Raw genomic sequence first — 12,336 nt, 5'->3', positions numbered from 1 at the left:
AGTGGTAGGGCTTCATGCCTCTCTCTTCTTCTTCCTTTTGTGTCTGTCACTATGCATGCAGCGCAGATGTGATGCATGTGATAATCTAGCGTTTTCACTATATTTGTAGAAACCAGTCCCTTTAGCATTACTGCAGCAGAACTGCCAACCATGTTCCAACCTCTGCTAAGAAAAGAAAATAATACTTAATCTTTCAGATATCTCTGATCACTTTGCAAACAAACGGATTAAAGTTTACAACAGTATGGCAGACAGTTTACTTAGGCTTTTTTTTTTTGTATATATTGAGAAGGTGTGACATTCATTCTGAAGGAATACATCACATATATCAGCTTAGAATAGCAGCTAAAGGAATGAAGGATATCTACTTCTTTAATCTTGCTAATTTGTCTGAACTCTTTTGTATAAGGTTCTTTATTGCTGTCGTAAAGAAAACTTACTGGATTAAATATATAAACTGTGTTTAAAGGTCTCTTTCCATGGCATTTTCCTATAAACAGTGAAATTGGGGAATGTATAGGTTATTGCATAGAGATTGAACCAAAGAAAACGTAATGTAGTTTTCTAAAATGATGTTGAAAAATTACAAGTGTTACCTTGTGAAACCTTGTTGAAAGCATGATAGAGTTCTAATATACAATCCAGACCTGTTTTCAGTGCGTCTCCCAAGGCAAGAAGGAAGATGGCATTAAGATGGAAATTTCTGCAGTGAAGCCGGCTGTTACCACAGTCTGGCTTCTGTTACTGCCGTAGTGCTGCCAGCTTGGGGTTATTTATAGGCATTAGCCTATATCTATCCATGCACGTACACCTACTGCTCCCTCAGAAGGGGTAGTGTTTCTGAAGAACTTAGCCCACGATTTCCATCTCTCTTCTTCTTTCAGAGGCCGGTATCATCAGCTGTCCTCATTACCAGTCAGTAGGAATTTGGCAGGCACCCCCTCCCTGCCTGAGCTTTGCTTCAGTGGGCTTCCAGTGGCCTATGGGCTGCAAGCCTCGGTTGCAGTTTTCAAAATGGTCGAAGATAATTTCTTACACTGCAGGACTTTCTCCATTATCTTACGATTTTCTGATTTTTTTCCTCCTTCTCCTAAGTGGGAATGATATACAAGACTTTAAAAATTACATTCTCTTCCATAATTTCAAAGCAATTGGTAAAAAAAAAATAATAATAATAATAATAAAAAGGTATTGCTTTTTCAGCGATCAGAGGAAAACTTTAGCTTTTCTCCTGGCTGCAACAAAGATTTTTGGTGCTGTGCATGATTTGTAGTAGAAATAAAAGCCATTCTGCTTCATGTTCCTGAGTATCTGGTGATGAATGTTGAGCAATAAACCCCTTCCCCAGAAGCCAGTGCTTGCTTGAGGCAGGTGCTGTTGTTTAGCTTTGCTGCACCATGTTACAGCTTGTGCGTTCTGCAGCCTGTATACACCCATTTATAAATTAGATATAAGCCAGCCAAGCACAGCCTTTCTGTGTCCTTCACTACATCACCTTTCTCCATGACATAAATCCCAAAATGAGGTACCCCTCCCAGCACCATCACAGTAGGAGCACGCTTCCTGCCATGGCAGCAGGAGCTGCGGAAAGCCTCAATCTTCAGCCCAGGGGCCCATTAGGTCTTCTGTAGCTGGGCTTTCTGATGCAGACGTGGCTTGACACATAGCAAATGCCTTTGATTCACAGGCAACTGGACCTGTAATTAAAAACTAAGTAAATAAAAATATAGAATAACTGGTACATTTAGCACCAATGGCCTCAAAAACTAACCTGAGAAAACAAGCATGCAGTTGCAAAATGTGCATATACGTAATGTATCTTTTTTGCTCATACAGTATTTCACTCCTGGAAGTTTTGAAGCAATATGCTCAGTTTCTGCTACTGTTATTCTTCCCATGGCAGCAAAGTATGACTTTGCAAAGACCAGGAGTTGCTGCAGGCTGTTGGTAACCACAGGGCAGTCACAGCCTCACAGAATGGAGTTTGAGTTTTAGCCGGAACTTCCGCTGCTCGTATATGCTTAAGCTTGCCTAAACAGAAGAGATGTCATGCTTAAATTATTTTCAGCTTTTGACCTTTTCCATTCTGAACTTCCAATCAGTAAAACATGAGGTTCCCTTATTATTTATTTCATAGGACAGGTCGAGGTGAAATGTCAATGTGAAGAGGAAGGGAAAATAAAGTCCCTTATACAGCATTATTTTGGTTTCCAGTGTCCAGTTAATAAAAATAAATCAATTTTACTAGAGTTTGTTGGAGTGTTTTTGCTGCTAAAACTCAGACCACATGGGAAACAGTTAACAGTCTCCAGATGTGAAAAGGAAAGGACCATCAGCAGCACAGAGAAATTATATTTTCTCAGTGAGCAGTACTACTGCAGCTGAAGTGCAAAGAGAAAGCAGCTGCTGTGAGAGCATGTGAGAGTCAAAAATCTTCCTCTTGCTGTGTTCATAGCAAGGCATCTACCAAACCTATAGAACCATAGCACTATAGAATCATTAAGGTTGGAAAAGACCACCATCGTCCAACCATCCGCCAGTTCCCACCATGCCCACTAACTATGTCCCTCAGTGCTACCTCCACATGTTTCCTGAACACTGTCAGGGATAGTGACTCCACCTCCCTGTGCAGCCTGTTCAGACAGTGCTGCATGCCTCTCTGTGTGCACGTGGCACTGCCTGATGCACCACCAGTGCTTCTGCTTCCTACTGGTTGTGCAGGAAAGGAGCTTGTGAGCTTCTGTTTACTACACAGAGAACCGAGCCAGGATGTCCAGCATAGCCCTCAAGCATGGCATTGATGCTGACCTGTTGTTCCTCCTTGGGGAAATGCCACCTGGACTGGTACAAACATTAGTGTGAGCTGGTTCAGGCCTCAAGGAACTGAAACAAACTTACAATCTTACTTTTTTAAATCATGTCTGTCCACAGTGAAGCCTTGGATGGTACTTGGCACTGTCTTACTTTTCTCATCTTTATCGAAGTCTGGCCACAGAGACTGCATAAGGAAACCAGATGCTGGGACAAGGAGCGGGTTGGAATCCTTCCTCTCTCCAGATACTCTGTGACTAAGTACATTTCTTTCATCATAACCTTTTCTACCTTGCTGATTGAGAAACTGGATAATGATGATACACAGGATCCTTTCTCAGAAAATTTTATGGACCTGTTGACTGGTTAAGAGCATCTGTGTGACTAAATGAGACACCCTGCTTGTTGTTGTGTAGTTGTATTGGTCTCTACGCAGGTTCGAGGCAAATGAATGGGCATAAAAATATGCCTGAAGTGCAGCGCAGAAAACTGTGCTTAGAACATATTATTATAGACATGTTGTCAGGGAGTATTCCTGTTGCATGATGTTCTGAAAACATCTCTGTTTGCCTCAAGGGAATGCCCGACTGCCCTGCTTACGATCCATGGGAAAAAAATACCCTCGTGGTAAAGGCAAATGGAGAGTTTCCAATGTCTGTTACCCATCCTGTTTTTGTTCCTAGCACAGCAACAGAAGAGGTGTTTTCTTGAGGATTATACTGGTGCACAACAAAGATAGAGGAAGGAGAGTTGTCAACTTTTAAGGTCCTGTGGCTATAGAAAAGCTTAACTTTCTGAGGTTATCATCCTAGATACTTCTGTTTTGTGATTAACATGTATTTTTAAAATATTTACTATGCTTTATAGTTTTTGTGCAGTAGCTGAAACACTGCTCAACTCCATTCACCCCCAGTGCCTCTTTCCCAAACGCTCTGCTCATTCAGCTGGGTATTATTCTTTCAAGGAACTGTCCGCCCACATAACTACGCAGGATGCTTTCAGGAGCTACCCTGTGGAGTAAGTCGTATGCACTAGCACTGCTCATGCACCAGTCCTTCTCATTGAGTATTTCTTTACGTAGTCTCAGTGTGAAATATGCGGATCAACTGTGAGCATCCTGTGATGGTGCCAGTATTTTTGGGCTCTTTACCAGGTGTCAGTGGTTTGGAAGGTAAGCCTGCAAGCATTAACATATGAATGGCCAGGATTAGAAAGAACAGAAGCTGAGAAATATGCAAGTTTGGAAACTTTGCCTTGGTCGTTCAGCTTTTAAGTCTCCATTTTAAGCTTCTCTTCACCTTGTGAAGGATTGGAAAACCTTTTTTATTGAATAAAACTTGAGATTAACAGCTAATAACGTAAATTGAAGACCTGATGCCTTAAGAAAAAAATTCGGATGTCATTGAATACTTGACAGTGCTGTGAGCGTAGGATGTCACCTACTTCACTACCACTGAAAGAAAGGCTTAACTTTCAGTGCTATGTACTAAGTATCAATGATTTTTTTTCAGCTTCATCTTTCACATTTATTACAGCATCAGTACTTATGATAGAATCATGGTTACTACAGATTGAAGAGAGTTGCTGCTTATTAGTCCTTGGAAGAGCTGCATTAATTCTTTAAATCTGCAGCCAAATGATTCAAAAGTTACATGATGAAGAGTTTCTCATCCCTGGAAGAGACTATGTCTCACAGTAAGTACAGTCTCCTATGAAGGAGTTTTGCTTAAAAGATTAGCTCATATTTATTGTTTTCTACATTTGTTTTTCTATTTTTTCATATAGTTCCATGTACAGTAAACTTCTGATACTTCTTACAGATCTTAAGATATTTTCAAAATAAGTACAAGTACTTAATCCGTTGTCCCATGTTTCTTCCCAGTGCTTACCACTTGGGGCTAGGTGGTCCAAACGGGAGTAAATGTCTGATTTTCACTTTTGGTTTGTAGTTTTACTTGAATTCTTCTTCACATCATGAATTCAGTCCAACGCCATAAGCCCTTTTGGAAAACAGTCTTCCCACAGGACCATGTTCTGTCTTCTTTGCTCAAGCTGTGCTGTTCTAGTCTGTGCAGAGCTTTGTGCTGAGAAATGGAGATTTTCAATGTGTTCCTCACTCCATTTTCATTAGAAGTAGATGATATTAGAATATGTGCACCTTGTTTGGCCCTCTTTGCCCATCTGACACACATTCTTATCACGTTGTTCAATGTTTTACTCTTCAGATGCTGAGCACAGAACAAATGTGACAGTGTCACTCCTTTTGCAGTCAGAATTGCTTTGGTTTGGTTCACGCTGAGAAAAAGACATCACAGAGCAGGTGCTAAGTTTGATGGAGGGGGAATGCGGGTTGTCCTTTTGGAGCAGCTAAGCTCCAGCCATGACCAATGAGCATGTTTTGAGACCCTATTCTTCCTCCAGAAAAAAATGAATCCTGTATATATATTTACTGTGGAGTAGCACAAGGAGCAAGGAGTCTTTGTGCCTATCTACCTTATTCTGGCTGGTTGTCTTCAGGCACCACGTAGGAGAGCACATGTGCCACTAAAAGGGCTCAGTTCTGCAGCAGCATAGCCAGGTTAGCACACACACTGGAACCCAGGGGACAAGCTGATCTCTCAACCAGGGCCTGCTGGCAGTGGCAGAGCTGCCACGGACCATGAAGCTGGCACAGCGGGTGCCATCGCAGAGATCTCCACACCACGTTCCAGGCTGTGGCACAGACATGCCTTTTGTCTCCTTATCTGGGAAAATATGAGGGCGGCTGCTTTTCTGGATTGGGGTAGGTGTGTCTGTGTGGTATTTTGCAGACATGCAACTTCATTCTGTGCTCAGAGCTGGACGGACATCAGCCAGCTCCAAGCCAGGAGCAAGTTGATGAGGTTGGATTGTGCACCGTGCTAACCACAACTACACAGCTCCAGATTCCTCGTTGGCTTGGATACATCCAGATTCAGAAACAGAGCGAGTTCTCACCTACCAACTAAATACCACGCAGACAAACCCAGACATTCATGGCATTTAAGGCCAGAAAAGAGTATTAGATCATTTTGTCTGACCTTCTGTTTAACACAGGCCATAGCATTTCACTTGCACCTGTAGTGAGCCCAGTAACTTTTGTTTCACTGAAGTTTATCTTCCAGAAAGGCATTTGGTCATGAACTGAAAAGATAAACAATCTTCTGTTTTCCTTAGCATCTTGCTCCTGTCATTACTCATTGTCACTGCTAATTCTTTTCCAAATTTCTGACTGGTCTGACTTCAGCTTGTGCTTTCCACTGCTGTGCTGAGGAGCCCCTTTATTCTTTGTTTTGTATCGCTGTTTTCCATGCAGAAGGAGGTCCTGTGAATACCTTCTTTTGGATAAGGTGATCAGGCTAAGACCCATAGGGGTCATACAGGAGATCCGCAATCTCACACTGACACTGGTAGATCTGTTTCCCTGCTCCAGCACCCTCACTTAACAGGAGATGCCTGAGCTGTGAGCAGATCCATGGGCCCAGCATCCCCTTGCAGTTCATTCTGATAGTCCCTAGCACATCGGCACACACACAGCATGAGGCAGTCACCATCTGCCTTTCATGGAGATGCTTTTTTTAGCCTGACAGAGAAAATATATTGTATACAATAAGTAATTTGCACGTAGTTGACCTAGCTGACTAGGTGTAACACTACAACTACTCCTGCTGCTATTAGAGACAGATGTGAAGTTGTTAATGCTGTTGAATTTAAAGCTGTGGCTCCCTGGCCTTGGATTCATTTTAAATCTTTTCCAATCCCTTATCATTCTTGCACCGAAAAAAGGTTTTCCCCAACAAGGGCAGCAGATTTTACAGCTGTTTACCTTCCTGGGAATTTGCACTAGTTATTCCTCTGTTTCCTCCGTGGCCCCAAATATGCCAGAAGACACAGAAATCTCTGTTTCTCTCTCTTTTTTTTTAATGTAATGATTGAGCTTAGCAAAGATACATTGTAATATCATAAATACAGCACAGTGACTTGCCCTAGCAGGTGGCTTTTCAGGGTTTCCCATCTGACAGATCCAGAAGCATCACTCTTACATGGACGTACAGTAACCTGCACAGCCATTATTCACCTCTTATTAATATATCCGTAGATTGTATTTACTCTGTCTTTAATGGAAACAAAAAAATAATGTTCTGATTTTTTAAAATTTACTTATTTTGTACCAGTATGTTTTATTTTTATATGTATTTCAAACATTTAAAATCTGGATGTCACTAAATAATTCATTCTGAGCTAGTTCAAAACTCAACTGCATTTTCCTATTGTATTTTGTGGCTGAACTCGTATTTCTCCTACATGGCTGGCTGGAAATGAGGAGTAACCATATTATGAAAACCATGGTCCAGCCAGAAAGTTGAGTGCACAGCAGAATCACGGACTGACTGAGGTCAGAAGGGGTATCTGGAGGTCATCTCATCCCACCCCTGTGCAAGCAGAGCTGCCTGGAGCTGGTAAAGCAGTCTAAAATCTGAAATGTTGCTGGAGTGGAAGCTGTGATAGGATGTTAACTACCCATGGGCCTTTCAGGAGCTGGTATGAGAGCCTAGTTCTATAAAGATGGGTTGGGAAGTGGGTGAGCCTTCCACCTGCATGATGGCCGGTAAGTAAAATTGATCACGCTTAGTGATGCAAACATATTTGAAAAGAATAGCTTTCTTCAGTTGTTGCAGCATAAAATCCTGTAAAATATGCACCACAGCAAGTCAGATAGCAATCAGCATGGCTTTCTCAGCTTGAAGCCAGTTGATCCGTGAGGTATTGTGGCCTAGAAGGGGCCATGCCCAGTACACTAGTCTGGAGCTACACACTCAGAGCCTGCATGTGTTGTACCTGGCAGGGTTCTGTCGTCTCTGATTCCTCTTACTCCACTGGGTGATGCAGCCAGATTTGGAGTGTGGTGGTGCCTTTATATTTGGATGAAAGGGTGGTGGGTGGCTGGCTGAGGGCATTCATTAACCTAATTAATTTCTTCATTTACTCTGCATTAACCTTTGAATCCATTACCACCGTGTGTGATTTTCCTGCATGTTACAGACCAGTCCTCCCTGCAGGCTTTGCCTGTCAGGTTGTTTTAAAAACAAACAGTACATCTTTGCCCTGAAGAGAGTTGCTTCCCCAGAGCAGGTGAAGTATAAACAAACAAGCAAATAAAACCACTTCTAGTCAGTCTTGTTTGTTTGTTTTTAAAAAAGGCCTGTACACAGAGCATAATACTACCCCAAGTGCTGTGGTGGTTGCTGGGCTGCCTCCCAGGCGCTGACAGGGACAGCCCAGCAATTGGAGTTTTGTCCCTGCTCTCCACAGAGACCAGCATCAGCCCTAGTTTATTTCACATCTCTCAATTGTTAGAAAGAAGGCTGCTTCTATCTTGCACTCCTTCCAAATATGCCTTTCTATGAGGCCTGCAAATCCCAACAGATCCTGGGATTACATTTTCCAGGATTCCTTCTCAATGAGGTCAGGTGGACCCATGCCTGCCCTGCTCTGTCTCCTCTGCCCAGGTTGCATCATGTCACCCTGCACCGCTTCCTCCCTGCTCCTTCCCATGGGTCAGCTATGGCTGGTACAACCTATGGGGAGGGGTGGTCTGCCTTCTGATATGTCCATGTTACGTCTCTGAACACCAGCATATGCTTGCACAGTTTGGGATAAGGAAGACTGACTCTCTGCTTCCCTCTAGAAGGAAGATCAGAAATGTCCAATGTTTCTATCTTCTTTCTGGCATGTAGTCAGAGAGAACAGCACTGGAATATGCTGAGTTTTCATATTTTGCTGTTATTTTTTTTTTCCTTAACTGAAAAGCTCCTGGTTACTTAAAACCCCACCAGAAGCACCAAAAGAGGAAAGTTATTTGCATGCCTTTGACTGTGTTGCTTTTGAATTGCAGTATGAACTACAGCATAATGGTTGTTCCTTACTTCTGTACATTCATTTATAGTTTTTGTTTTTATTTGAAAGTTCCTGGTCTGACCTTGTTAAATACAGAACCTTTCAGGAAAGATGAACTAGAGCCTAAACTTTCTAAAATCTCTGTCACACATAAACATCTGTGTACTCATAGCAATCCAGATTATGTTCTGTTTGTGAAGAGTTTGTATTCAACAAAACATTTCTTAATGCATTTGAATGAGAAAATTAAATATAGTATATGGTGTCATATAAGCTACTAAATGTCTTCTTTAATAGAACTTGGTGATTCCTGGAAATATAACTGGCAAATATAAAATGTTTTTATACTTGAGAACACGAGCCTCTGGCAGACAAGAACATCGGCTATTTGGGCCTCCGCTTTCATATAGCATGAGTCAAGCGAAACTTGGCACTAGTTGCAATGTTTAGTCTTTCAGCGCTTTTTTATAAGCTTCCCTTTCTCTCAGTGAGATTAGATCAGCTGGTGAGATGATGTTCTGATCAGCATGGACTTGTGTTTGTTGTTGCAGTAGTCTGTGAAGATAATTTTGGAAATGATAATAAATTATGCTTACAAAGGAAAAATTTGATTGAGAATTTGACAAGTTCTCTTCTGTAGACTTGTGGTTCATTACAGTTCTCAAGATTAAGGCTAGAGAATAGCCGTGGACGTAAATTATTATTAGTTCACCCCACTATTCAGTTAAGTTTGGTTTCTCATCCCTCTCAAATGCAATCTTCTGACAAAATCAATAGTGTATCTAGATGAAAATGAAAGATGTTTCCAAAGCTTGAATCACAACAGCCTTGTCCTTCCAGATTACTAGCAAAAAGGAGTCCTGACAGTCTTTGGATGGAAGGTTGGATGACAATATGAAAAAGATAACTATACATTGAGTGTGAAGACGTTTATTTTACAGATGGTGGGGCTGTGTGCAAGGTTCTACATGGAACCTCTAAAAGGTTCAATACTTGTGTCCAAGGCACAGAGGAGCAACAGAGGCAGTAGGCTCTCCTGAGAACCTCCTGCATCTTTCCTGCACCATAGGCTGGGAGGACTTTTGCTGTGGTTCATATTGCTGAAATTACAGTGATTTACATGGGCTACCCACTGGGATGAGTGTGGTGTGAAGTTCCAGTTGTGCTGTTAGATTAAACTGTGCTGTTGTATACATCACAAGTGAAGATAACATCCAGCTGTCATCACCGACCTTCTGCTAGAGGATTCTTTTCTCCAGTTGTTTCCAGCTTTTCACCACTTAATTCTTTTTCATGTTGTGTGAAAGCACAAAAACAGAAGAACATTTCTATATTGTCTCACTTTTGGTGAAGTTAAGATTACTTTATTAGTTCTCCTGGATTGTTCTTGAAATAAAGTTCTAGTAAGTTTTTTTCCTCAGGGAGATCAGATGTGTCATTCAAAATGCTAGATGATACATGTAATAAGGAAAAGCCTAGAAAACTTACACAAGTCTAGTTCTTGCCTCGGAGAAATTATTTAGGTAGTACTATGTCTTTATCCTTCCAATGTTGTGCATATATTCCACCAATCATACAAAACATATTCAATTTTGTCATTTGATGTAGTTACTGTTTTGACATAAGCAGTGCAATCTTACCCCTTTACCATCCACAGAAGTTTGGTGATTTCTTTCACTGCAGCAAGGAATTATCCAAGGTTTTGCTTTTTAAGAAGCACGTTCACAGATTTTAAAATATATCTAACTAAACTTTTCTAAGTAAAGTTTTAATATTTTTTTCAAGTTCCATTGAATTGCTGTTTGATGTTTACCTGCCTTATTAAGTTCTGTCATCATAATATGTCATCTTGTGCTCTCAAGATGCAGTGTGAATTTCTTTATGGCAGTAAACAAAAATTGCAGAAACTTGCTTCAATCACTGGGCCTGAAGAAGTAAGTACTGCCATTTGAATTGACAGATATCCCAGAAATGATGCGTGTCTTCCAAGCAAGTAACTTAAACACGCACGTACGGGAAAAGAATGGATGTCTGCAGGATGTTGTCAGAAACATGGTGGAACTGGGAGATAGGCAGTGTTTGGGCATTACTGAAACTAGACATAGGTAGTGAGTGTACATGCACTGCAGATTCTTCCAGGCCAGATGCCAAATAGAGCAGATCAGAGGACTGTGTCTGTATAGGTAATCCTCTGCTGGCATATACCTAATTTCCTGATTCTGTTGTCTGCTATCTCCTTACTTAGTTGCTGACTCTCTCCCAACATTCACTTAACCTCAGTCAAGTTTTATGGTTGATAAGCAAGTAGAACACACCTTATTGAGACAGACTACTAAGGAAAGCAAACCCTTTTACTTTTTGTTGAAGCAATGACTTTTATTTGAAGTGTACGTGCTTTTTAACAATAGTCCTTTCTTGGTTTTATATGCAAATAAATGCGTGTAAGCATGCTATTCCGGCTGTTGTGCAGTGTAGTTCTCGGAAGGAGCCTGAAAAGTATGGCATGAATTGTGAATATCTATTCAGCATCTTTTGTTGTTAAAATCCTTCCTCAAAACTGAGAACAGTATGCGTCACAAACCAGCCCTTCTTCTCTAGGCTTTCCCCAGAAGTTTTTATATTCCTCTAGCAATTTTTTTTAACAGCACATGTAGATCTATAAGCAGAGCATTTGCAAACCTGGCACACAGGGCTCTGAAGTGCTCTATCTCACAGTTTGCATCCTGGCCATGCTGCAGTGCTGGGGCTGCAGGCGGGTGCTGCTGTGTGAGCTGCCGTAGGATGACAGGACAACACATGCTCCTTGCCTGTGGCCTCCTTAGCTGGTTGTGTCACTTCTGCTTCATTCATGATGAATCAGAAAAGACTGATTTGTGGATGGAAGGAAGAGGAACAAGACTGGGGGAAAAAAAGCACATGAAGCCCCAGGCAGGGAGGGAGGAGAAGGATGAAGAGAGGGCTGTGGTGAGCTATGCAGGGGCACTCAGAGCTTGGAGTATGGCATGGGTGACACAGCAGATGGAGAGGGGAAGGAGGACGGTGGTAGGTAGGAGCCCTTGGCCTGTGGGCGTAGCCGGAAGTTCCTGAAATTGGATAGGACAGGACAGCACACTTCTGGGGCAAACCAGTACTTGTGAAGTGTTGGTCTGGACAAAAAATGCAAGACTGTGCTTTTATTTGTCTAATGTGATGTCCTTGTGGCTGAAGAAAGAGCAAGATGGTAAGTTTAAGAACATGATTTAGAAACAGTGCTGGAAATGTTTTTCACAGTGCAAATTTTAAGTTTTGACAAAAATCATTATTCTTCCAAATTGAAATTTGTAGATTTTGTCAACTTACGCCTCAGTGTGTTGCAAGTCAGTGAGACATTTTGGATATTGTTGCCAATAGCAAACTGTAACTGCAACAAAAATTAAATCCTTCTGGTCTTCTACTAGCTTTTCAGTCTTCACTCAAGGACTGCTTTTCTTTGCTCTAAGCGTGCCGTGAGTGAAAGTCGATTGGTGATTAGAGCAATTGCCCAGGCTCAGTTCTAAGTGCTATCTAAAAAATGTCCTGATTGAGAAAGCAGTACTCTGTCCATGGCTAGAAAAAGCCTATCAGTATCTC

At 41.6% G+C, this 12,336-nt stretch overlaps 1 protein-coding gene across 4 annotated transcripts in view; it reads left to right on the top strand.

Moving 5' to 3' along the window:
- The window catches only part of AIG1 (androgen induced 1), a 120,033-nt gene that overhangs the window by 56,749 nt on the left and 50,948 nt on the right, over positions 1-12,336 (top strand). The window contains exon 4 of one of the 4 annotated variants that reach the window (XM_015284205.4): positions 885-1,298. The exons of the other annotated variants lie outside the window; for them this stretch is intronic. Coding sequence (XP_015139691.1) covers positions 885-923 — 39 coding nt within the window. The 3' untranslated portion in view covers positions 924-1,298. Of the gene's footprint in view, positions 1-884; positions 1,299-12,336 lie in introns of those variants that run through there. 4 annotated transcript variants of the gene reach the window in all.

Source organism: Gallus gallus, chromosome 3 (genome assembly GCF_016699485.2).
Source record: "Gallus gallus isolate bGalGal1 chromosome 3, bGalGal1.mat.broiler.GRCg7b, whole genome shotgun sequence".
In the NCBI taxonomy this organism is placed as follows: Eukaryota; Metazoa; Chordata; class Aves; order Galliformes; family Phasianidae; genus Gallus; species Gallus gallus.
The sequence above is the reverse complement of the archived record's forward strand: the minus strand, read 5'-3'. Positions and strand labels throughout refer to the sequence as shown.